The sequence below is a fragment of the Phalangium opilio genome, unplaced genomic scaffold (genome assembly GCF_054372755.1).
Source record: "Phalangium opilio isolate 3A_F unplaced genomic scaffold, DU_Popi_V2 ptg000229l_1, whole genome shotgun sequence".
Lineage (NCBI taxonomy): Eukaryota > Metazoa > Arthropoda > Arachnida > Opiliones > Phalangiidae > Phalangium > Phalangium opilio.
Window position 1 is genome coordinate 583044 of NW_028324220.1, and position 26785 is coordinate 609828.

General features: G+C 36.7%; 1 protein-coding gene across 1 annotated transcript; it reads left to right on the top strand.

The window, feature by feature from the left end:
• Positions 1-10391: 10391 nt before the first annotated feature.
• Positions 10392-23307, top strand: LOC149614028 (uncharacterized). Its single transcript, XM_089857993.1, has 7 exons — positions 10392-10651; positions 11167-11274; positions 11939-16488; positions 16564-16743; positions 16836-17306; positions 21710-21829; positions 23204-23307. The coding sequence occupies exons 1-7, from the start codon at positions 10392-10394 to the stop codon at positions 23305-23307; spliced, it is 5793 nt and encodes a 1930-aa protein (XP_089714119.1).
• The last annotated feature ends 3478 nt before the right edge of the window (positions 23308-26785 follow it).

The following is a 26785-nucleotide window of genomic DNA, read 5'->3' on the forward strand; positions in this document are numbered from 1 at the left end:
CTACAAGTAACCTCGTATATAAATATCTCAGGTTGGGCATGAACTGGGATTCAGAATTTCATACCCAATTTTAATCCCTCAGCCTGATCAGTCTGAAGTTGAAAATATTTGGTGGTTTTCTGTTGTGTTTTCTGAGTGTGGTGGTGGCTCCGGCCTGGCTAAATGGGGTGTGCTTTTTGTGGGAAAGTGTGAATGGAAATTGTAGCTGCTCAACTCTTCAAACTCAATAATTTTGAAGACTGCTGATTTGGGTCGTTTCAAGGTTATCAGTGAAAGCGCGAAGATTTTATTTAGCCACCTGGGTAGTATTATTCAAGCCCAACATGGAAAAAAATCGTGCTAAAGCACTTATCACCCCCACATAAAACTGAGAACCCTGTTACGAAAATTAGTGTCTTCTGGTGTTTTTTGGTCGTATTAGAAAAAGGTTTAATACCGCCTTAATAGAGCTCGGCATTTTCAATCCATTATCCCCAAATTAGTGGATAACCTATTATTTATAAACAAAGTCGTGGATATAATACTTTTTATCACGAAAGTTCTCTGGATAGTTTTCGATTATGGATAAAGATATAATGACGTGGATAGTGGATAGATAATGCCGAGCTCTAGGTAGATGTGTCCTTTAGATATCATACGATGTGGCTAAAAATCATCAGTGTTCAAACTTTGGATGAAAAAATACTTTCTATAAATACTTATTTTAAGAAACGTAATGCAATTTCACACAAGATAAAACTTGACCCATTGCTGGTAATAAACGTGTCCAAATGAGTGAGCAGTGACATATCCTTGTAGCTTCAGTCCAGTGCCATCTTTAGCAAAAATATCCGTAAACTTATCCAGGGTTTTTTAGTTTATTTCAGAAAATTGACCTCGCATGGTGGCGCCAACACAGGCAAGGATCACTGTAGACGCTAATAACCAAACTGCCAAAATTATTTCTTCAAATGGTTTGCCTTGTTTTTTCCTCGGATAAGCTGAAAAATATTGTGAAAGGAGTGCACAAAATGGAATTTTGTAGAGAAAAGTTGAAAATTGTCCTTAAATCAAACAGATTTTTTTACGGGAATACGAAAACATTTGTTGAAGTAAATTTTGGAGGAAATGTTAAATATGCATGTCTAAATCGTAGTCAGCCTTCTAGGAAAGACAGGAAAAAGGGGGTTCTGCTTTCCAGACACTGAAGGGAGCCAATCCCAAAAAAATTTCTAACTCGAATGATCACTATTCGTGGCTTAAAATTTTTTTAGTTGCCGGATTAGTGCCGCTTTGACCAAAGCTTACGACCTCGTTTCTAATATAAGTTTTATCAGAAGTAAGATAAGGGACTAAAAGTATCGAGCTAACCAAATTATTCACTTGGCGAAAGTGAATATTCGTGATAACACACCAACGGTTGGCCCTCTGGTAGCGGTTTCTGTATTTTCCCTCCAAAACGTGAGACGCTCGCGGTGGTAGACGGCCGAACTAGATTCAAGCACCCGCGTCTGTGTTCCGCCGCTTAGTGTAGGCGCGATGGAAGCGGCATAAAATCCTCGAATTTGTTCACTAGTGCCAGGATCTATTACCAATTCTAGAGCACTTCACTTCTAATCCCTTATTTTACTTCTGGCTTTATTTAGTTATTAGAAATTATTGAACTCAAGAGTAAATGTTGCGATATTTTCAGTTTAATGGGAGGTACAGGCTAACTATATGCTTACCATAAATAAAAAAGAATAACCTTCAGAGAAAAATGTTGATATTAAGTTTCAGACATTGTTGAAAGAATAAGTGAAGATTTTCGTGATAAAATTTGGCAATTTTGGTGTTCTACGTTACGAATTATCCATGTACAAGTGGACAGATTTTCTTAGCAACAAACAACAAGCTGCAGCCAAGTCGAGCACTGACATCCTTTTCTCGAAGCAACTCGTGGCATTTTTAAACCCTCTGTAACTTCGTGATGGGTACAGGTAAAAGTCTGAAATTTCGCTTGCCTTGATGACTGTCAATCCTAGCTATAGTTTCCAAATTTCAAGTTCCTACCCTATAAACTTTTCGAAATATCGCAGGTGAAATTTACCTTATTTTGCCACTCACTCACCGATCATAAAAATTCTAAGGTACTTCTAGAGGAGATAGAAACTTAAAATTAATGATTTAGTTTTCATTTATTTTATAAAGCACAGAAAAATTAAAACATCTCGAAATTTTTATAAAATTGTTCTTTAGTTCTTTATTTTAAAACAAGATGGCGCTGCCGTCTTTTCAACAGAAATAGTGTGTGTTCTTGATGAAAGGACGTAATGGTCCAAAGTTAACCGAAAGTTAAATATATATTAAAGCTAATAGGAGTAGTAGTTTAAAAGAAATGTGTCGTAACTGATGCTACATTCTTACATTAGGATATTGCGTACAATCGTTATTGCATATTCTCTGCGGGTCGAAAGGGGTAATTCAGCGTAAATATGGACAAACGTTAGCGATTATATTGGCAAACGAAGTACCACGAGAGGGTCTTGTTTTAATATAACTACCGAAGTATAACGAGAGGGTCTGCAAAAAGAAGCGAGATCCTATGAAAAACATTAACATGTACAGAAATGGGCCAAGCCTCGCTCGTGCCCTCGTAAAACTTTCTGAGATCCCATATAGAGCCAAGTCTGCCTTTTGTTCTCATTCAATTGCCAATTGAACAATTATGTTATAAATCAAGTCCTTTTCCTAATTAATAACCAATATTGTTTGACTCTATCATTATTATACATCTTTGTTCGTATCAAAAATATCGTGACATAAGGTTATGCATAACTCGCCTTATAAACTTGTTCGACCATAAACGATTTAGTGAATATCCCCTCGACTTCCTTTTAATATTACTTACTTGCGATTGGTATGACTGGAACGGCCTCCGTTGACGGCAGCTCTAATGCTTTCGGAAGTGCCGGATTAAGTGGTGGTACTGGCGTGGTTGGATGGATGTCGTCGCATAATAGGTAGTCATCAGATGTTTATGGAGTTGGGAGAGTTGAGCTTCCGTTGGGACGTGCTCTTATCTGATTCTGGTGTCGTAGAATAACGCCGATTGGGGTCGCTATAGCGTACATCATACGTCCGATCTGGGTATTGATTGTGCCAGCCAACCATATGTTGTCCTTACCGTAGTTAAACTTGTAAACGGACTCGCCGACTTGGTACTTCACGTTGGTGGGACTTCCGTAATCCCTGATGACAGCGCTGTGGTGACAAGCTGAGGGTGACACAAGTCGAGGCGAGAGACTATTTGCCGTCCGAGCATCATTTCAGCTGGAGATGTTCCTGGAGCTGTGGGAGTTCTTCGATACTGCATCAAAAAACGCGCTAGTCGTGCGTCCAGCGGACCAGATTTGAAGGTGTAGAAGCCGGAGTTCAAAGCATCAATGACTTCTGGAGCTTGTGCGGAAACTTTACGTAAATAGTCTTTAACGGTACGTACCCCTCTTTCAGCGAGACCGTTCGACGGTGGGTGGTGTGGAGCTGAAGTCAGGTGGCGAATCCCGTTATGGGTAAAGAAATCGGCGAATTCGCCGCTGGTGAAACACGGACCATTATCCGTCACGAGCGTCGGCATAATGCCGAAGCGCGCCAACAGTTCACGTAAAGGCTCGTTTACATGTGAGCGACAAAAAGCTAAAAGCGGAGAGTAGAAGTTGAAAGTCGAATCTTTTTCTCGCGCCTAAAAAAAATCGCGTCTGCCAAAAGCTTTTGTTCCCGCTGCTCCACCCGCTCCTTCGTTTACATACGAGCTGGGCGGTAGCATGAGCCTAGATTGCAGAGTTGTCTTTCAGTCGAAAGTAAACAACTAAAATGGCGTCGACTGTCGTTAGTTTACTTCTGCTTAAAAAGAAACTATTGCTTTTGAAAAACATTCGACATTTATAACAACAAAAAAAACAACAGAAAATTAGCACGGAACGTCGTTGTTGGGTACATCCTATATGGAGAAATTGAAACAAAGATGGCCTATTTTCGCCTTTTGGAACGTTACTTGATATAATTTGTCAAGGTGCGTATATTTTCTCTACTTGAGCTTGAGAATAATTTGGATTTAATGGTCGAGCTTGAAAGGATGAGGTAATGTGATTACACGTATTTCAAAAAAATGGTGGTGCCTAGGCCTATTTCGCGAGATAAACAAACGCAAAAATATCAAACGATATTCGGTCCTTGGATATTATTGGCTTGGAAAATCACGTGACTCTTTGCGAGAAGCAAACACGAGCTGAAGATTCTACTGCGGCAGATCGGAGCTTATTCGGAACACCCGCTTCATCTATGAGCAACAAGCGCGACTTGAAAAGTTCTCGCTTGTTTGTAAACGGTACGCCTATGGAACTCAAACCCCAATACGCCTCATCTCTCAGCTTTACGCTTCGACTTTTTCCATTTCTCGCGCACATGTAATCGAGCCTTAAGTAGGATACGTAACAGCGCTCACGGCAAGTTGCAGTGGAGTAGCGCTGCGATCGGTGAAAGTCGGAGCCACGTCGATATGATAAATTTCTGTCGAGTATTCATCAAGAAGTACGGTTGCGGGTATGGTCACGAGTTGTACGGTGTCGACGTAATGGGACCGAAATAAATGTCTCTGCTGAGGACGTTGCTGTGACGGATCAGGAGGATGTAAGCACGCCTTTGAGAGGTGACCTGTGCGGTTGCAGCGGTGGCAAGTTGCGTCACGGTATGGATAGGTAGGCCCTTTGTGATCTTCGCCCAAACAGCGGAGGCAACGGCTGTAATCTGGTTTCGGGTTGCCTGAGCTTTGGAATGGTTTTAGTTCGCGTTCGGGTTTCTGCGGTTTCTGCTGTCGCGGCTCAAGTCCCTTAGTGTGTCCCTTGGTGGAACGGTAGTTTGCCTGTGAGATTTGATTTACCTCCATATTTGCGCCTCGGTTCATGTTTTCTGTTTTCATCTCCCCCAGGCTGCGTTTAGAGCTCTCCATGGCGAGAAGAATTGTGGACGCCCTTTTTAAGGTGATGGATTTTTTTCTTCATCTTCAGATATGAATTTCCGCTGCATGGAATCATCATTGATACCAAATATGATTTTATCAACAATCGTATCCTCCCGATTTGTGAAATCACTGTACAGAGCTGTGCTAATTAGCTGACAACTAATTGAATTAGAATTAGCAATTAGGGAAATATTTATGAACTAATTAATTAGCCAATTAGCAATTAGACATAGAAACTAATTCAATTCAATTAGAAATTAGGCATTTATTTATCAAACTAATTAATTAGAATTACTAATTTCTAATTAATTACTTGTCTAATTAAGGTAAAAAAGAGACCATAAGTAAACATAAAAGTTTAAAAGTGCCCATGGATTTAGTACTTTGGTAATGCAAAGTTTAATGTTTTAATGTCATTGAAAAACGGGTACGGAAGCCATGAATTATTCTCGAAAAATGAGACAAGCCTCGAGCCTTCCGTCATGTTAAAATTTGTCTCATTTCTTCATTTTCTTCCCACAGTTCCTATAATGGACCCCTGAGTAGTAAATACATGCGCACTGCTATTAATTCCAGTAGGTAAAACAGTCGAAATTTCGAAATGGGGCAGTTGCGAACTACGAAATTTTCTACTAGTACTAGTATTCTCTCATGTTTGAGGAGCTGAAAAATTTAGAGTAGCACTAAGGTTTCCTCATCGATATAATAAGGCTTTTTCATATTCAAATAGATGAATCAAGAGTTAATTCCTCGATTTTTTTACAACAAATTGGCGTAAAAGATTAATTGAAAATTCAATTAGCTAATTAGTTAATCCTAAATCTAATTAAATTTTAATTAGATAATTACCTTTCCGATTCATACTAATTAATTAGAATTACTTCTCAATTAGCACTAAGGTAATTAAAATACAATTACCATTTTCAATTAGTAAATTTTGCTAATTAATTAGAAATTCAATTAGCTAACTAATTAATTAGCACAGCTCTGAAATCACAGTGATCGGTGAGCTTTTGGATTGCCGCTATGAACGCTTCCACTGTTTCCCAATTTTGGCGGTTTCTCCGGTAAAATTTCCCGTTATTGCCACAGATTACTTGTGATTCCTGTTTGTATTCCAATGAGTACCGGTGATTAATTTGGTGAATGCCGTGAAAACCACTGGATTCTTCGTGAATTTCTTTGAATTCAGTGATTACTTCTATTTCAACTAATTATGATTTTCATTTTGGATTTTCGAATTCCTTGATTGATTAAGTGCAATTGTCGAGGTGATTAGAAAAGATAACTAGTAAATAATGTGATTGTTTCTGGTTTTCTCAAGATTTCACTTAATTTTCAGTGATTATCGGAGATTTCTAATTACCTTTGATTACTCACAAGAATTATTTTGATTACTGATGATTTTCTAAGAATTCTAGAAATCACGGAATCGATTTCAGTGGTTTTGTACACCTGATTATTCAAGTGACTAACTCCTCGCAATTCCTTAATGAACATGTTGAGTAATATATATTTGAATAACTTCTTTCTTTCAAATCTTGGGAGAGTAATTTTTCAGTGACCATTTATAAAGATGGGGTTCATAATCAAGTCTTAAAAATGGATATTTTTATGGGGTTTAATACGTTCATAAAAATCATCTACAGAATCATGAGTTAATAATATGTTAGCTCCCTTTAAGTTACTCAGGCAATTCATTTTTATACTCCAACGTTTTCTCTCGCGCCCCCGGCTTCCCAATTATATGCGACGCTCTGCGGCCGCCACGTGAACGAAAATCTTATTTACTCTTCTTTCCGGTTTTTCTCCGGAAGCGCGTGTAGTGGAAGCTAGCCAATGATATCGGAGCTATTTAAGGAGCCGAATATTTCGCTCAGTAGCCTCGGTTAAGAAAACAGTTAAGAGATCAGTGGATTGAATTTAGCTCAGTTGTATAATTTTCTGGTTTCAAGTCAATTCAACAACTCTTATCTTTAGCATTCTTTATCAATATCGGCAAATTGCATTGAGTTCCTGCATTTTTATTTTGTCTCAGTACTGACACAAACGCCATGATTTAATGTTAAAGTGTTAAAACATAAACATTGACGACTAAAACACTCCCTTGGTGAAAAAGCAGCCGACGACTCGAGGTCGAGGAGCCGTACGAGTGGGATGTTTTTTTCAACATGAGAGAGCGCAACATTCGGATTTTTTCCCGCGCGGGCGAAATAAGAAGAAATCGCTATATACATTACGCCTATGGAGTCTGAGTAACTTATACGGAGCTAACATATTATTAACTCATGACAGAATGAAGAACTATCGCAAAGTTTTATAAATCAGGAATATATTTGTCATTTCCCGGACCCATTTTCTAAGATGGCGCCCAAACTGTAAGCAGCAGGTTTTCAATATTTAGCATGATGTTCACGGGCCTAATCATAATATTTACCAATTTTCATAATTTTTGAAGAATATAATGTTATACAGGAAATTAATATTTCTGGCGGCCATTTTACAACAAGGCGGAAAAACTATCTGATGAATGGCTCTATTATTATACTGTGAGATTAACAGAGCTTTCATTATAATTAATATAAATTTCCATAATTTTCCAAGAACATGGTGATAGATACTGTACCTAGTATTCACGTCGGCCATTTTCTAATATGGCAACCAAGTACTATAGAAGACAGAGCTTTGAAATTTTACTATGATGTGCGTGTGGTTTCAGTTATAATGTGTTCCAATTTTCATAATTGTTGAAGAAGAGTGTCGAATATGTTGTTCCTGGTTTTCTCGGCGGACAATTTCCAAGATGGTGACGAAAGCTCGCGCTCTACAGCAGGGGAGTTTTAGGATATTTTTTATTTGGTCAAAAATCACCCGTGTATGTACCCATCTTTATGTTCAAATGTTCTAGGTCAAACCCTTTTTTAGCCTATCTGTCCTGGGCTTTAAGCCTCACACCTATCTATATTTGTTATTTGGTTCTTTTTAACTCAAAGGGAGCTAATTATTTTTTTGGTAATATTCATGTTGAACGATGTATTTAAAATTTTACGATTTAAATGAGACATACCATTTAAGACATATGTTAAAAGCGCAACTCGAAGAAGAACTGGTCTGATCCAAATTTGTCAATTCCAGGTAGTATCGTGAAGTAGTAATACTATACTAATTGGAGTGTTTTTAAGTGGTTCGGATAATTTGTTATCTCTGATTATGATATTCTGAAACTAAATGATACTAAGGTGATTTGCACGTTTCAGACTTATTTTCGAGTTTTTTAAGACCAATTTTGTGGCCACAAAACCTTTTGTTACGATATCGGTTACAATATTTAGTGCATCACTAAATTTAGTGGAAGCAGTTGTTTCAGCAATCGCACTCTCGTGTTTTACAGCGAAAATGCAGTAAATTTATTATCCTTTTCGACTTTATTGATTTTAGCAAACTATAGCCCAATGGCACACAATCTTTTACATCGCCGCTGCAATGAACTTCATAGGTGTTTTAGTATTTAGTCCGATGGGATCGTCGGAGATGCAATCTTGGGCAAAACCCCCCAAAGGAAATAGACATTAACGCAACGAGTGACCAAGAAAGCGTAAATACAAACAAAAATTGTCGTGGCGTAAAAAACAGTGCTTTGTATATTAGATTGTCGATTATCATTCTGTATATTGTTTTTGTATGTTATGGGAGGGTGTAAAGGAAAATAAAGAATTATTTTTATGGATTTCATCAGAATTATATATTACTTCTATTCGAGAGGGGGGTACCACAAAGCGGATAATTTTTATGTGATTCTGCAGAACATTTGAAGTAAGGAACCCTATTCTTTGTAGCAATTTCGATTCGAATCTTGTAATTGGAAAGCAATTTGGCTGAATGATAATAAAACGTATTCTGTAAGAACCTTATCCTAATCATGCGATGATTATCTCTCCGATTTATTATGCGGCCGACAGAGACGGCCGAATGGAGTTTTTCCCCCTATCTTCCCTCCATCAATCTTAGATTCGCGGAACTTTCGCCAGGGTTTTCTAGTTTTTTCCCCCATACCTCTTTGTTGGCACCTTGACGCGGTTCATATTTATATTTAGTATGGCTGCTTTGTTTTTTCAACTCGAGTTTCATCGCTTGCGATTTGAACATGGTAAACGCATTGCACGCCGCGTTTTACGAGTTCAAAGGGTTTTCTGAGACTTAAGTCAAGCGGAGGGAGTTAGATGGTCTCCGTTTTAGGCAAAATTTTAGGTTAACGCGGGAAATGGCTTTAGGCTTTTGCGAAACGTTGACCGAGTCTCTACAAGGTATTAAATCGACGGCTATACCAGTAGATTTAAAGGTAAGAAAACGTTAAATATATCATACGTTTAAGGGATCATTTTGCAAGATGCAATTATATTAATTAATACATATTTAATCGTTAATTCTCATAATTTTTCTAACCAGGATGGCAGGGTAGTGCCACCTATTCTTGACCAATTGCATAAATTATTAAGAATTGCTAGATAGAATCTTGCTGTTTCGTTTAGCTTCCATTTAAATTATTGAATTTAAGTAGGTGTGCAACCATTGATAGAAGGGTAATGATCTACATCAATAAATGTATCATAATCTCACGAGATTCACACAATTGGATTATAATTTGCAAATTATTAACGGTGTTCTACAAGATTATTATTGCACCTCAGATTAATAACCCCTGGATATGAAAGGCAAGCAAAACCGGGCGTTTTCAAATAGTATCGCCATGTGGCGCCCTCAGACGGCAAAACGTAGAACTTTGTCACCCCATGCACACGACGCAGTATGAATTGTACGGTTGTACCGGCAAGGCCTAGTAAACATAAACGTTTTTTTGTGTCTTCGATATTAAGTTAAAGACATTAAATATTTTCAAAAAATGCCTAGCAAACGCTGTTCTTACGCAAGTTGTCATTTGATTTATCAAATTTATAGTTTAATCTAATTTTTACATAAATAAAAAGCTGAAAACCTACCTAATATAGTGACCAAAACCTCCGGACCAGGTACCGGGATGAGAAGAGAAAAAGAAACGGGAACCGCGGATAAAAAGTAGCCGAGGCTTAAAAAGCATGGAGTAGCACGCGCTTACTGATTCTGTTTGGGGTAACGTTTTTCCAAGTTTTGACTATAGGGGCGCTAGAGATGCCGATGCCCTTTTCAAGTATGTCTGCATATTTCCTTTCATATCCAGGGGTTATTAATCTTAGATTGCACTGAGGTTTAACGGTAGGGTTCATACCAGTTAGATGTCAGGCAAAACATTTTTCTTGGTGTAAGTCAATCTAGCGTAAGCCGAAGTCTAAGAGACGTTACTAGGGCTATAAACCGTCATCTTTTACCGACGCACATAAAATTTCTTATAAAGGAGGCAGAAAAACATGCCATCAAAATGAGGTTCCAAGAAGACTGCAATATCTCCGGAACTATCGGAGTAATAGATTGCACCCACGTTGCAATCGTATCTCCTCCGAACAATGCTCCCGATTTTCCGAAGAGCTTTTACGTAAACCGAAAGTTCTATCATTACTTAAATGTTCAACTAGTCTGCGACTACAATTTGAACATTATTGCGACTAAAGCCAAGTTCGCGGTATCAACGCACGATTCAATTGTTTACCAAAGTACAAATCTTTCAAGGCTTTTGGAACGGTCATTCTTAAATGAGTCATTAAATTATTCTGGGATAACTAAATTATATTGCTTATCTATAACATTACTGAAATTTGACCCTCCACAAAATTACAAGTATAAAAGGGGAGCAACCAAATATATTCATTGCAAGCAGATTTTATTGACAAAATTCTTTTAATCAATTTAATTCTATATGGGGAGGTGTGATATTTTTTTCCTATTTTCAGTTGGGTCCGTTTAAATTCACAAAACCAAATTTTAATAATTGCTTTTATATTTTTTTCTTGTGGGAGATAGTGGCTATCCATTAACTCCTTGGTTATTGGTCCCCATAATAGGGTTCGAAGAGGGTACGTCAGAATTCCGGTTTATGTCAAGGCTAGATGTACCATTGAAAGGTGTAATGGATGTCTCAAGCAACGCTTTCGGCGTTTGCTGAAGGCAAGGGCTCTCCATTTAAATCCCGATTTCAGGGCACAAATCGTTATGGCATGTGTTGTTTTACATAACATGTGTATGGCGAATGGCCTTAGGGAAAACATTGACCTAGAAGACGACGATGCCCCATATGTGGAGGATGACCGCCTATATCATCACATTGTTCCATCTCGTAACGGGAGTTGGAAAACGGAATGGCAAAGGTAAAGGGACAGAGTAGTTCGTCGTTTTCATTGATGCACCCTCTAAAAAAAAGCCCTTTTAAGGGCTACCGGTCAATAATATATTGTCAAAATATAGAGTTTTTTTGGGTATTAAATTGAGTCGTCACGCATAATTACTTTTTATTTTGGCGCTATGTTGTTGGCTAGTGACACTTGAAGTTCCGATTTAATCCCATATGCAGGCTAATGTCGTGAAAATGTGGGGAGTGACGTAACTTTAAATTAATTAGAGTAAAAAATAGATCAAAAATAGATTAGCATAAAAAATGAGAGTTAAAAGCTTGTATTAAAAATATAGTTTTAGAACCCGAGATTAAATTACATAAAAAACCAGTGATAAATTGTTATAAAAAGGGAAGAAACCCGCTTGGAAAAAAGTTAGTAATGTGAGGAGGCTTCGTGTAATCAGTTCAAAAATTGTTTTAATCAAATTAAGCTGTAGTAATTATGACCATGTATATTAATGCAAGGAAAATAAATTAAGTCGTTTTTAAATTAAAATATTCCACTGAACTCGCCTTCGATATTTGGGATTCCAAATCGCGCTCAATCGAGAAATTACCACAATTTATGGTGCCGAAACCCGGGAGTGGAGAACAATAGTTTAAATTAGTCGGTAATTATATTTGCGCCTAATTCCAAGTATCGCTATGACGGACCCAGTGGATATATCGAGAAGACGACGTGGGGCACTTAAGGGAAAAACTACGAGGATACTACAGAAAATTAATGATGAACTCAAAGATGAAGCACCGGATGCTGACATATTAGAAGAACTGGTAAACCAACTGACATCGAAAGAAGAAGCCATACGAGAACTGAACAACGATATTATCAGCCGACTCGAGGAAGAAACGGACATTACCAACGAAGTTGAGGCAGCCGAAGAATATAATGAGAGAATTATTACTGCCAAGACAAGGGGACAACGCGCCATACGCCGTCGAAATGGAAGTACTGCAGCATCAGTCAATACAGTCTGTGAAGAGCCAAGGGAAGGATCAGAAGTAACGACGAGAGTACACACAGTCCGGTTACCAAAACTGGAAATAAGCAAATTCGGAGGAGATTTCTGTGAGTGGCACAATTTTTGGAACCAATATCGGGTGGCGATACATGAGAACAACACCATCACGAAGTGTGACAAGTTTACCTACCTGAAGTCGTACTTAGAAGGTTTAGCGAAGAAGTCAATATCGGGGTTATCCACATCGGACCGTAATTACGACGAAGCGATAAGAATACTGCAAAGAAGATTTGGAAGAGTAAAGCTCATAATTCAGAACCACAAGGCCAACCTAATGAAGTTACCAGCAGTTAAGCGCTCCAATGACCTCGTCGCCCTGAGGGCTCTCTATGACGCTTGTGAAGTAGAAGTTCGGAGCTTGAACGGACTTGGAATTGACGTTAAAACCTTTAGTGGATTTTTATGGACCATTCTTTTCGAAAGAATTCCCAACGACGTCGCTTTAGAGTATACAAGAAGGCAAGCTCTCAACAATCAAGAAAACACAGAAGAAGAAGAAAACCAGAACTTAGACACCGACGAGGACATGGATGGTCGACAATTGATGAACTTTCTTCGACTGGAAATTGAGAGTCGAGAAATGATGCATACGCTATCCAGAAGTGCCACTGATAATCAAGAAACAAGTTACTCCAGGATAAACAACCTTCGGAATGGAATTAAACCAAAATTCCCAGGACACCATAATCAAGGCAGAGTCCCAACAGCTGCAAATTTGACCACTGGAGTAGAACAAAGGCTTTCGTGCATATACTGTGGTGATGAAACGCATAGCACATCGTCCTGTCAAGAATTAAGTTCAAAGGAGAGATCAGAGACTATCAAGGATCAAAATCGTTGCTACGTCTGCTTGAAGTTAAACCACCTAGCAAAGAATTGTCGATCAAGAATAAGATGCCGTTTTTGCCAAAGGAAACACCATTTCACCATCTGCGAATCCGAAAAATGGAAGAAGAATAATGATTACAAGAAACCAGAAAGTACCAAGACAAGTGAAAATGGACAAGAAGGTGATAAACGAGAAGAGACTTCGGTATCAACCCACATCGCATATCCGATAGAAGGTCATGCAAAAACCGTTCACTTGCAGACTGTAAGAGCTCGTCTATTTGGTGGAAGGAATCTGGAAAATTCAAGATATGTAAGATGCCTTATTGACGGAGGAGCTCAGAGAACGTTCGTGAAGGAGACACTGTCCAGAAGTCTGGAACTTAAAATAGTTGGAGAAGAAAAGGTTCGGGTTTACGCCTTTGCAAGTCAAGCACCAGTAATTAGCACTAGAAGAATCGTGGAACTTCAGCTACAAAACACTCGCCATCCAAACAAGAAAATCACCATACAAGCTCTGGAAATACCCCATATCAGTAGCGCACCTATCTCAGTACTTGAAAACGACCTAGTGGAATATTTAACCAGTCATGGACTACAGATCGCCGACGATTCCATGGAAACGGAAGAAATAGAGATCTTACTAGCATCTGACGTCGTATGGAGATTGACTTCCGGAGAGACGCACCGAATAACGCCCGAATTAGTTTCAACAGAAACTCTGTTTGGATGGACAGTACAAGGCCCGACTGAAAATGCGTCGCTCTTAGCCATCGTCAATAACGTAATCACCCTGAAAGCAGTCACCACCAGCCTAGAAGAGAAGGAAATATCCGCGCAACTGACAACATTTTGGGATTTGGATACTATGGGAATCAGGGAAGAACCACAAAAACCCGTAACGGACGACGAAACTATGAAGTACTTTGAAGACACTATAAGCAAGGTTGGAGAGCGTTATCAAGTCCGACTACCATGGAAAGAGAACAAAGATGAACTAAAAAGCAACTACTATAACGCTGAACGTCGCACACTTCAATTGGTGAAGAAATTTCAAGTTGACAAGAGCCTCTACAACCAATATAAGGAAGTCATATTTTACCAACTAAGTGAAGGAATAATTGAAGAAGTGCACACTTCGGAGAAGATTGACAATTTGAAATTCTACTTACCTCATCAGCCAGTTACGGGAAGTGAAAGGAAAACCACTAAACTACGCGTGGTTCATGATGGATCGTCCTCGGAACGCAACTCATCTTCCCTAAACGAATGCCTTGCCACAGGACCAAATTTGAATCCGGACTTGCTTGATGTCATATTACGATTCAGATCTAACCCGATAGCCTTCGTCTCAGATATTGAGAAAGCGTTTTTACAAATATGGATCGCTCCCGAGGATAGAGACGTATTACGATTTCTATGGCCTAACGAAGATCTGGGACAAGAACTCAAAATATTGAGGATTGCACGAGTACCGTTTGGTATAACCTCAAGCCCATTCTTGCTCACCGCAACTATCCGACATCACTTACGCCAATACGAAGAGGAAATGCCTGACATTTGCAAGACGTTAATAGACCAACTATTCGTCGATGATTTTCCTTCGGGGGATTCAACAGTTGAGAAAGCGTTGAAACTATCCATTGCTGCAAAGACCATCATGAACTCAGCAGGAATGAACCTCAGAAAATGGATGTCGAATTCTACGGAACTTGAGGACGAATGGAGGAAACGAGCTAAAGAAAGTCCAAACAAGACACCTGTAGTTGAAGAAAGAAACCCAGACGAAATTCAAAAAGTACTTGGATTGGGATGGAAGACGAGTCAAGATACTATACATCTCAACGTTCAGCAAATTAAGAACATAAGCGTGGGGAAGGAAATAACAAAACGTCACGTACTGAAGACCGTGTCGAGTGTATTTGACCCAGTAGGGTTCTTATCACCTTTCGTCATAAGAGTCAAAATCCTATTCCAAGAACTCTGGGAAGCTGGTATTAAATGGGACGAACAACTAAGACCCGAAATAGCGAAGAAATTTGAAACGTGGTGCCAAGAAACAGAAGGTCTAAATACACTCGCCATTCCAAGACATTACTTCCATGGACTGACGTCTGAAGATCTTAAATATGTTACGCTACACACATTTACGGACGCCAGTGAAGGGGCGTATGCAGCAGTTGCGTACATTCGTTTCGTAACCCAAACTGGAGAAATCGGCGTAACTTTCGTAGCCTCAAAATCAAGAGTCGCACCTTTAAAGAAATTGAGTTTACCAAGGCTGGAATTGATGGGTGCTTTACTGGGAGCAAGACTAGCTGGATATTTGAAGAAGACGCTCAGAATTCAAATACATGAATCCAAACTCTGGTCGGATTCCATGATATCACTACATTGGATAAAAAGCACGTCTAGACAATGGAAACCGTTCGTGTCCAACCGGGTTTCTGAAATACAAACTCTTTCTGAACCTATGTCTTGGGACTACGTAAAAGGAACGCATAATCCGGCAGATATGCCAACCAGAGGAAGACATGCTGAAGACTTACTGCAGAACCAAACATGGTGGGAAGGGCCTTCTTGGCTCAAACTAGAAGAATCACTTTGGCCAAAATCGAGATTTGATCCACCTACAACAGAAGAACTACAACTAGAGAAAAGGAATGGAAAGGGAGAAATCACCTTAACTAACTTCGTAACAACCGGAAAACCGCCAGTAATCGATCTAAGTCGTTTCAGCCAGTACCTGAAAGCAAACCGCATCGTATCCTGGATATTGAGATTCCTACACAACTGTCAACAACCAGAGCGTAAAAAACAAGGACCACTATCAGCGGAAGAAATCCATCTGGGAAAGATCCTCCTAATAAGAGAGTCACAAGAACACTCTTATCCAGACGAACTTCAGAGTCTACGAAACCAGAGGGATGTCCCAAAAAACTCGCAGATAGAAAATCTTGACCCTCAACTTGACGAAAACGGATTACTTTTCGTTAAAGGACGGTTAGAAAACAGCGAATTCACGTATCGCGAGAAACATCCATGGATAATTTCCGGTAAAAGTCGTTTAGCGGAACTTGTAGTCGCGCATCACCACGGTCATAACATGGGACATTCCGGTCTTAATGAAACATTAGCTTCTATTAGAGAAGAGTTTTGGATTACGCGCGCGCGCCAGACAGTAAAAACCATTATCGGAAATTGCGGGAAATGTAAACGGTTTAGAGTAAAAGCGGCTCAACAAACTATCGCGCCATTACCGTCAGATCGCTTGAACTTCGGGCAACCGTTTACCATTACCGGTATAGATTTCGGAGGTCCATTGTATGTACGGAACGGTAAAAAGTCAACGGTTAAATGTTATATTGCGCTCATGACTTGCGCGAACACGCGTGCGATACATCTTGAATTAGTAACCGACCTGTCCACGGAAAAATTCCTTATGGCATTCAGGAGATTTATCTCGAGACGCGGCGTCCCAGAAGTAATTTATTCGGACAATGCTCGAACTTTTAAGCGCGCTGAACAAGACCTCAAAGACATTTTTAACAATCTTAAACAACCCGAAGTAGCTAATTTCTTTTCCTCGAAAGGTATTTCCTGGAAATACATAGTGGAACATGCCGCCTGGTGGGGGGGTTATTGGAGAGACTTATTCAATCAACCAAGAAAATTCTACGGAAAGTAATTGGGAAAGCTTCTCTGTCCTATGAAGAGCTGGAGACTGTCCTTATCGAGTCCGAAGCGATCCTCAACAGTAGACCTTTAACCTTCACCTACAACAGCGTCGACGAACCAGTTCCTCTTTCTCCAAGTCATTTCCTCTCCGGACGAAGACCAACAGCCATTCCATCAAGAAACTTCAGATCGACGGATAGACTAACCGCAGACAGACAAGAATTGAACAGGAGGTTTCAATATCGGCAAAAATTACTTGATCACATTTGGAACCGATGGAAGACCGACTACCTCCTTCAACTAAGGACTATACACTGCCAGAAACAACCCAGAACGGTGACTCATCTGAAGGTCGGGGACGTAGTTTTAATTAACGAGAATAAAACTCCTAGAACTGTTTGGAAATTAGGCAAGATATCAGAAGTCTTTATAGGCAGGGATCAGAAAGTCAGATCATGTAGTTTGAAATTGGGAAATGGTATGATACTTAAAAGACCGATACAATTGTTGTATCCGTTGGAATGTTAAAATAGTGCAGTTAAGGTTAGATTTTTGTAATTCTAGTTAAATGAGTAGGAAAACTCATTTCGGCGGGCAATTTGACGTAACTTTAATTTAATTAGAGTAAAAAATAGATCAAAAATAGATTAGCATAAAAAATGAGAGTTAAAAGCTTGTATAAAAAATATAGTTTTAGAACCCGAGATTAAATTACATAAAAAACCAGTGATAAATTGTTATAAAAAGGGAAGAAACCCGCTTGGAAAAAAGTTAGTAATGTGAGGAGGCTTCGTGTAATCAGTTCAAAAATTGTTTTAATCAAATTAAGCTGTAGTAATTATGACCATGTATATTAATGCAAGGAAAATAAATTAAGTCGTTTTTAAATTAAAATATTCCACTGAACTCGCCTTCGATATTTGGGATTCCAAATCGCGCTCAATCGAGAAATTACCACAGGGAGTCTATTGCCTTCTCGTGGCAAGTGTCGTGAACTTGCTCTGCAAGGCCGAAATATACACGTTTCTTTTATATATTTCTTTTAAAAATGCTTAGATTTTTTACTTAACTAAAACAACGTTGATTTTTTACATTTTAATTTTCGTGGGTTATGTATTGTTTTTTTTATCGTGTAATAAATTTAATTTTTGTTTGAAGATTTTTATATTTTTCCAATTAAGACAATGGTTTGATTACTTAATAAAATTTAAAAAATAAATTAATAATTAATGTTTTAACATTTAACGCATTTATTTTAATAGAAAGGTTTTGTAATAATAAATTTTTTAACTGTTTACGTGCATTTCACTTTTAAAATTAAGGATTTTACATTTAAATCATAACACATAAACTTAAAAAGTTTATTTTAATAGATGTGATTATAAAATAAGATAGTTTATGAAACGTTTATTAGATTTTCATGAAATTTATAACTTATTAACTTACTTTAAGAAACGTGTATATTTCGGCATTGCAAAGCAAGTTTACAACTCTTGCTACGAGAAGGCAATATACCCGTTTGAGATTAAATCGGAACTTCCAAGTTATTTTTTGAATTCATAATTTATATATTTCAGACACTTATATACATTCACAATTGCCACATGGGCAATTCGAGCATGGATATTCGAGCGTATACAATATTACATATAATTGTTATAATAGTTATAAATTATTTCTGTTTAGTTACAAAATTTCAAATTACAAGAATAGTTACAAAATTTCAAATTACAAGAATAATTACAAAATTTCAAATTACAAGAATAGTTACAAAATTTCAAATTACAAGAATAGTTACAAAATTTCAAATTACAAGAATAGTTACAAAATTTCAAATTACAAGAATAGTTACAAAATTTCAAATTACAAGAATAGTTACAAAATTTCAAATTACAAGAAACCGGATTAGGTTATGTGAGCAAGAAGCATATCAGAAATATATGATATTATAAAAATTAGTTATACCAATAGATAATAACTTGGTTCTATAGTTTTCATTTTAAATAAAGTACAGAACATTCTTTAATGTTACAATCAAGACACTGATATAATTTTGCTCCTAAATACATAGCGAGATTTTGTCTCAAACTCTTAGACACTTTTTACCTCTCCGTGTGACGTAGTCCAGGAGAGGTTCTGTAACGGCCGTGTCTGTGTATCTGTCTGTCCGTTGTTACACCCACGTGACCGCGTTCTCAGTTTGCGTATCGGAGCAAACGTGTTCCCAATTTCCGGACCGCATTGACGGTTCACAGAAATTTGGAAAATTGTATTTTTCTCCGTTGGCTACTCTATACTTGAGTTCTCACACCACCATGTTTTATCTTCGTCCATCCCACATGAGCTCCTTCTTTAATGTTATGAATCGTTGCCTGTCTATTAATATTTTACGTAGGAGTAATACGTTTTTGGCGAAGTCTAGAGAGGATAAACATAAGCGAGATTGTTTCGGAAAAAAAATACTGCTTCCACTAAAGGGTTTATACTCCTTGTTACTGTTGTATAGGGTAATCATGATAAAAGCTTAAAAAATTACGAGAGGACAGACCTTTTTCATCCTTTTGTTTTATTCTTAATAAGAATATATAACATTTATTTTGTATCAAAAAATATTTTTGGGTGCTGAGATTGCTTTAGAAAAATCCAAACGGTTAGGCATTGGTAAAAAAGACATGTGTAAGCTATTTGCAGAGATGATAGATGTTTTACATGTTTTAAATAAGACTGAAGCTTCCACTATTGTGTTTATGCTCCTTGTTTGTTTCACTGAAAACCATCTAGGTGTAGATAACAGTCAGACCAAAAATTTCAAAAATATATATTTTAAATCTAATCAGATTCGCCCACCTAGTTAAAAATAGACCTTTTAAAATTGCGGGAGCCATTCTTGAGAATTTTTCTTTGCTTGTAGGTTGTCAATTTACCTACCAGTAAATATTTGTGTTTCGAAGTCGGATATTAAGTCAAATTAAATGGTTGTAAACAGCCAGCAGGTTTTTTCCGCTTCTTTTTGTGAGTATTTGAATTTTTGTATGTAAAATGGAGGAAGATAATGTTGAGAGTAAGGATGAAATGCGGAAGCGCATAGCGCGGGAAAGGATGAGGTCGAAAAGGTCGACGTTTACATTGGATACTTAAGTTTATATAATCTTCTCGACACGGAGAGGTAATATTTTGGTTTTCCCAACTTGTTTCTCTATGAAGTTGCCTCTTAAGATATATCACATTATAGACCAAATTATATGGCAGTATTTGGTCGCATATGTTTAAGGTGTATACTAAGATAGTTTTAGAGTAAAGTTGTCTGACAGTAAAGACTTGGGAGTCATTGTACTTTTCAAGCAAGCTCTTAAAAATTTTCTTTGCATAATTTCCAGACGCAACATGTTCCACCCCATCCAATAATTCCATATGCTATAATAGTTTGCACTTATGCGTAATACACTATTTGTAACCAATGTTATGATGAGAAGTTTCGTAGTAAGTAGAATTTAGGAATGTACATCCTTAGTTTCTGGATAATGTTGTTTATGTGGTGATTCCACTTTAAATTCTCGTCCACTACTACACCTAAAATATACCCTTTTAAGCTTGAGGCCTTAACCATTATTGTCTGCATGGTTCATCATTTTAAAAATTGTAAAATCAAGGTCTTTATTATTGCCCATAGTCCTTAAAAGGGCTGTTTATTTCTTCGCCAATGCTCAGACTCTGTCCCTCAAGGCCTGCGCAATAACTTCAAAGGTAACAGCCTGCCTAACTGAAGCATTGGCCAACGTAGTTAGCGCCTCAGCCCGTTTAGCTTGGCAGTGCATTATTAAGGCATGGGCTATGTGGGCTATAGCTAAGGGCCTCACGTGAATTGGGGGCCCTAAATTTCTTGTTCAAGAAGTAGGCAATTCATAACTATGACAGTCAAGCTTCGAGGAAATATTAATTAGCAACCTTGAGCACATAGGATTAGAAAACATAGATAATGGTGTTTCTTATTTACAAAATAGTATAAAAAGCACACTTGACAAGTACGCCCCTGGATTATCAAACGAAAATTTATAAATAGCCCACCTTGGCTTTCTAATGAGATAAAACATGTTATGCACTTTAGGGATATGGCCTAAAAGAAATCTTTCAAACAACCAATCTTTATAGATAAATATAAGAAATTACGTAATTTGACGAGTAACTTGGTTCAAAAAAGTAAAAAAGATTATTTTCATAATAAATTATAGGGTGGGGCTAACTTATGGAATGTGGTAAAGCCCTTCTTGAAATCCAAACCTAAATCTATTTTCATGATACGTAATAATGGAATAGAATATACATCTCAATTTGAGATAGCAAATAGCTTAAACAGGCATTTCACGAAAAATCCATGTATAAGTAATCCACAGTTAGTAGTCGAAATGAATGATTTATGCAACTTAAAACTAGTAGAAGTATCAGAAAGTATGATATTTACTTATTTGAAGAATCTAAAGTCTTCAAAAGCAACAGGGACAGACGGATTGTCGAGTGACATGATAAGAGGTCTAGCTATAGTAATTACTCCATACTTAACTAAGTTAATTAACTTATCCATAAACAGTCACACATTTCCAAATCAATGGAAAGATGCCAAAGTAGTCCCTTAAGGTGACCAAACGGAACCTAATAACTATAGGGGCGTTTCAGTTCTGCCAAGTCTTTCAAAGACCCTTGAAAATAGCGTATACGACCAATTACTGGCACATGTTATGAATAATAATTTATTACATGAAATGCAGGCTGGCTTCGTACCAGGACACTAGACGACCACGTGAGTCTTAAACCTTTTTGAGACCATAATACAAAGTATAGAAAAAGAGTGGTATGATGGAATTGTCTTTGTTGACTTATCCAAAGCCTTTGATTGCGTAAATCACGAAATATTGCTTAATGAACTTAGATCTTGCGGGGCAGATACAGACACTCTTAAATGGTTCACGTCTAATCTTAGTCAAAGAAAACAATCCGTAATAATTGGTATGACAAAATCTCAATCAATGACTGCACCTACAGGTGTACTATTATTCATTATACATACGAGACATAATCATAAATGCTTAAAATTTTTAAAATCTTTTGAATATGCGGATGACGATGCCCTTCTCTCTGTATGAGATGACGCTTCGAAACTGATCATTGAATTAGAGTTTGACGTAATAACTCTAAAGAAAATGTTAGCCTCACGAGGCCTTATTTTTAACAAATCTAAAACATGTTTCTTAATTATTCATAATTCATCGTCAAAAGAAGCAAGTGTCATCTCTTATAGTCATAGTATCTCGTAAAGTAAAGTAAACTCTTACAGTCAAAACAGTATCATTAATAAGTGCTTGGACTTAAAAACGATCTTTAAAACCAATTACTACTGATAAAACTAGCTAAAAAGTATCATTTCTTACAGTTAAAGGACGTGATTTAGTATTTGTCAATTCTTACGGTCAAGAAAAGCTGTATAGTAACTGTAACTTCCTACGGTCTATAGGTTCAATTGTTCTTCTCTATTAAGTGCTAAATTGTACCGTATAACCAGCACTAAAGTAAGTTGCAACTCTTACCGCTAAAACAAGCTCTTTTTTAATTTTCAAAGTTTAGATCAAAATACACTTTTGAAACGTGATTCTCATTTATTTGCCTATATTTTGAGACTTACATCAACTTTACAGTATTTCAATTGCTGATGATCATTCAATTTAGTTAACCTTGTCAGCAACAGGTGTCGAGAGTTAAAAATAATTTTACATATATTTAGTATAAAGGTGGAATATTAATTTTCTAAAATCCTTAATCCTCCATAAGGAACAATCTGGAAATAAATTGCATGTGGATATATTATTATTATAAGGAATGTAAATCCTTCCATGTCAATACTCTTGTACCGTTGATTTGCACAATAAACACTTATACTTTTATACATTTTGGTTGTTAAATGTGATTTAAAAATTGTAATGCTGTTTATTTTTACAATTGAATACTTGCCAATATCATTTAATCTTTATCATATTTTGATTACGACAAATTATATATGATAATAACTCGTTCAATACTGTGTACACTAGCCTAAAATGTCCGTTATATTTACAAGTGTTTATCAGTTTCACTAATTTCGAGTGTCTAAGCCAATGTTTTATAAATTAGAATTGTTATGAGTTTTAAAACTTTCTTCCTAATCTGTTACAATTGCAATTTAAAGCTATTAATATAAATTGTAGCATTTTATTTTTAATTTCTACGCTTGAAGATATTCTACTTCATTAACAAGCAATAAGCAAACTTTCGAAACTCAGATAGTTAATTTTAACTCTACCTAGAGCAACGAGATTCATAAAATAATTTTCTTACACTATTTTACAGATTTCACGCGTAAAGTGTTATCAAAATTACACATGCGCAGACCAAGTTATTTCAACGCTGGATACTGTTTACCAGGTTATTATGTCAGCGCGAGTTTGGAGTGAATGAGCGTTCAATTCGATTGTTATACTATTTCTGAAAAGTATTTTTAGAGCGATGTACCATAATAACTTTAGATATTAAAATATTATCCATGTGCTAGCCCGTGGGTGAAAAATAAATACCATAACCCTTTATATTTATATTTTAACTCATAAACATTAGGCATCCACGCTATCTGGAATTTAGGATGATCGTTACAAAGTTAAACTTGAAAATCCTTAAAACGGGTCAGATCACAGAAAAATCCTCTTTAATAAAAATCGTTTAATCAAAACATCTATGAAGGGATATCTACTCCAAGCCTCTCGGGCTTATTTAGAGGTGTGTGGTTAGACTTCTCTGCCACAACTAAATGACAACGCTCTTTACTGTCTATTACCGTTGGCTCTATTGAGAATATAAAAATATCGGTTAAAAATTAAGTTACATTGTTTAAAAGAGTTGATAATATAGTTTAACTTCGGAATGCCGGGTTATAGCATATGTAGAGGAGATATTCACAAATTTCTTGGGGTTGTTAAATAAGAATACCTCAATATTTAAAGATGCAAATCTCCACACTTTACTCTAAAAAAGTGGAAATATTAACTCGGTGTGACATAATAAAAACGTTTTGAACGACAAGTCCAAAGGCCTTGAAGCTGTGCAATTGTGCTGGTGTTTTTATTGAAAATTCAGGTTTCGTAAAGTTTTCAAGGTGGTAGTTAAATTTTTTTTAACGCAATTGTCAGGCAAATACGTTACCTTAAATTTTCCAAATTATGTAGTGATATTATTTGATTCCAGAAACTTAAAATTACCTAATATTAAATGATTGGTAAAAGTGAATGCTCTTTCATGTTTAAACACCTCAAATATCTGTAAAGCCCATTGCAATAATTTTGGAGATAAGAGCAGAAAACACGTTTTGCCTTTTCTATCACTTGCACCTTATACAAAGGATCGTTGATTATAATGCAGTGTAATTGCTATTTATAGTTATAAATATGTTCATATTTTGAAACAGGGTATATTCTACTTCAAGCATAAATTTTGACAATGTTTTATGAAAGAACTAAAAAAATGAGGAAAGCAGGTAAAAAATTAGATTTAGATAGTCTAACAACTTTGTAAAATAAGCGGGGCTTATAAAATTAATGAAAATTGAATTGGCCTAAGATATAGATAATCATATTTTCAGATTTAAGGAGAAAATTATTTAACATAATTTCCCTGAAAATCACTTATCTTCGTTTTCATCATCTAAATAAGATTTGCCCAAAATGTTTTACAAAAAATTATCAATTATTTCCAAAGAGCACATGAAGGTTAAGTATACATGTTATATTCACTAAATGAAATATAACTGAACTATATTCATCATTGTTTATGTAAATAATGTATTAATTTGAAGTTTTTTGAGAGACAATGTTCAAAGTTCAAGGAAAAAATGCTAGGTTAGAAAGTTATTTTTCCTAAAAGATTTGGACCAATTCATGATGCCACATATGATCGAGATCACATGCATGAAATGCAATGCTCCAATAATCATACAATGACATTGATCAGATTAGTGTTTTCAGTATGAAACAGGACCGCATACTTTATCGACGTTCGAAAAGGCATTTACGTGACTTCTTGGGCTTAGACAACCAAGTAAAGTTGATGATTATTTCGCAAACCAGCACGACTGATGACAAAGAGAGTCCCAAAAGAATGATCATAAAACCTTCAGTTAGAAATCCAACAGACAGGGGTCCAAATTCTTGAAGCTCAGACTTTTCTTGAAGCATTTTCCAAATACGCCAAGCATGACGTCTTTCTCTTGGTTCGTTTAGTCTTGACTCAACAAATCTTAAAATTCTAAAATAGCATGGAAATGATTTTCAGACACACATGCAAGTTTCATGGTTTTAGTTTTTGGGTTCTTCCTTAGTTTAAATTTATGCTAAGTGACGTAAAAACTATGTTTTAAACATGACAAAAACAATTTTACTATACTTCTTTTTTCGATTACACTATAACTTGGTGGCCATCGAATTATTATAAATTAAAGTGTGCATTTCATTTCACTTACAGAAAATCCACTCGTTTGAGAACTTTGTCAGGAAGGCGTTTGTTGAAATAAAAATATTCATATGTTTCTGCATAAGCCTTTTTCCCAATATGTGTTATTCGGTTCAATTTTTCTAATTTATATCTGTTTCTCCATAGAGTTTCAGAAATGGACTCGTCACCGACAAATAGTGCTCCACGCCCACTGACGAAATGGTTATCAATTTCATTGTAGAAGTCGAAGTAAATTCCGCTCTCTCTCATTCGTTTCGAAAGCCGGGAATATTCAGTTGTTACTTTCTCCTTGGAAAAAACCACAAAAAATTAACATTATTTAGAGGTTTTAATTAAAAGTGTATGATAGGTCTGGGTATTAATTCGATTGTAGTTTAAAGCTAGTTTAATAAAATCATTAATGGGAATGAAACACTCCATAGATCACTTAAAATACTAGGCTCTCCGGAGGATGGAGTAACTTACGAGGACGATCAAATGGGTTTGGGTAGCTTCACGAAATTGATGTGTTGTAACTTGTAATTCAAAATGCCCAATGTTGAAGAAAAACAAGTCACGTAAATTAAGATTTCCGTATAAGCCAGGTGAGATTGGTGGTAGAAACGGTGTTAGTGAATCCGAATCAATAACCGGTCGGAATTTTAAATCGAACTTATTAAAAAAATACTTTATTATATATTGAGCTATAAACTTTAAGCTTCATTAAAAAAGAAACTTGGCTATTCACTACTACGCCCATTGAAAAAGATGGAACGCAATTGACAATCTTACCCCGTCGGAACCGGGACTCGAAGTGGAGACAGAGTATCAAAACCAAAACGTAACCAACCAGATGTAAAGGCTGTGTCGAAGTCCCCTCTTTGACGAACTTTAGGCACGTAACTTTAACAATTTAAAACCATTCATAAACGTACTATTGGTAAAATCTTCTTGAAAACATCGGGATTATTATCTTAACAAATTTTGCATTAAAAATACCAGCAGCTATAACTTCTCCCTCGAAATAATATGTTTAGATTTTTGATTTTCCAGTGAATTGTGAATGAAACTTAGTGACGATCGATTATCAAAGTACAAGTTTGGTTTTTCTAGTTTTACATTAAATAATTCAATTTTTTCAAGAAAGGATTTAACCACAATAGTTTTTAACTGCTTTCAACATACTTGGCTTCCATAGTTGACAAAAAAACCTATTTCTGTTTCATTGACCTCCAGGTGACAGTGGCTGACCTGATGAAAGCCACATAACCCCCAATTAGATTTTCTAGTGTCCCGATCACAAGCCCAATCAGCAGTGGCGGTGCCAGGATATTCTTTGGTGTTGGCTAAATGTTTTCCACAATTATGGGCCCCCTTAATTATAGTTAAGAAAAAATAAGTACTCAATGTTTAAATTGTTGTGTGTGTTTATTATCTTAACTTAAAACCGGC

Excerpts from the sequence above, each read along its gene's own strand:
- LOC149614028 (XM_089857993.1), top strand. The coding sequence starts at position 10,392 with ATGAGGTTCCAAGAAGACTGCAATATCTCCGGAACTATCGGAGTAATA. Across the intron at positions 16,744-16,835 it reads TAATTTCTTTTCCTCGAAAG|TAATTGGGAAAGCTTCTCTG; the intron begins GTATTTCCTGGA and ends TTCTACGGAAAG. Across the intron at positions 17,307-21,709 it reads TAGTTTGAAATTGGGAAATG|CCTTTGATTGCGTAAATCAC; the intron begins GTATGATACTTA and ends ACTTATCCAAAG.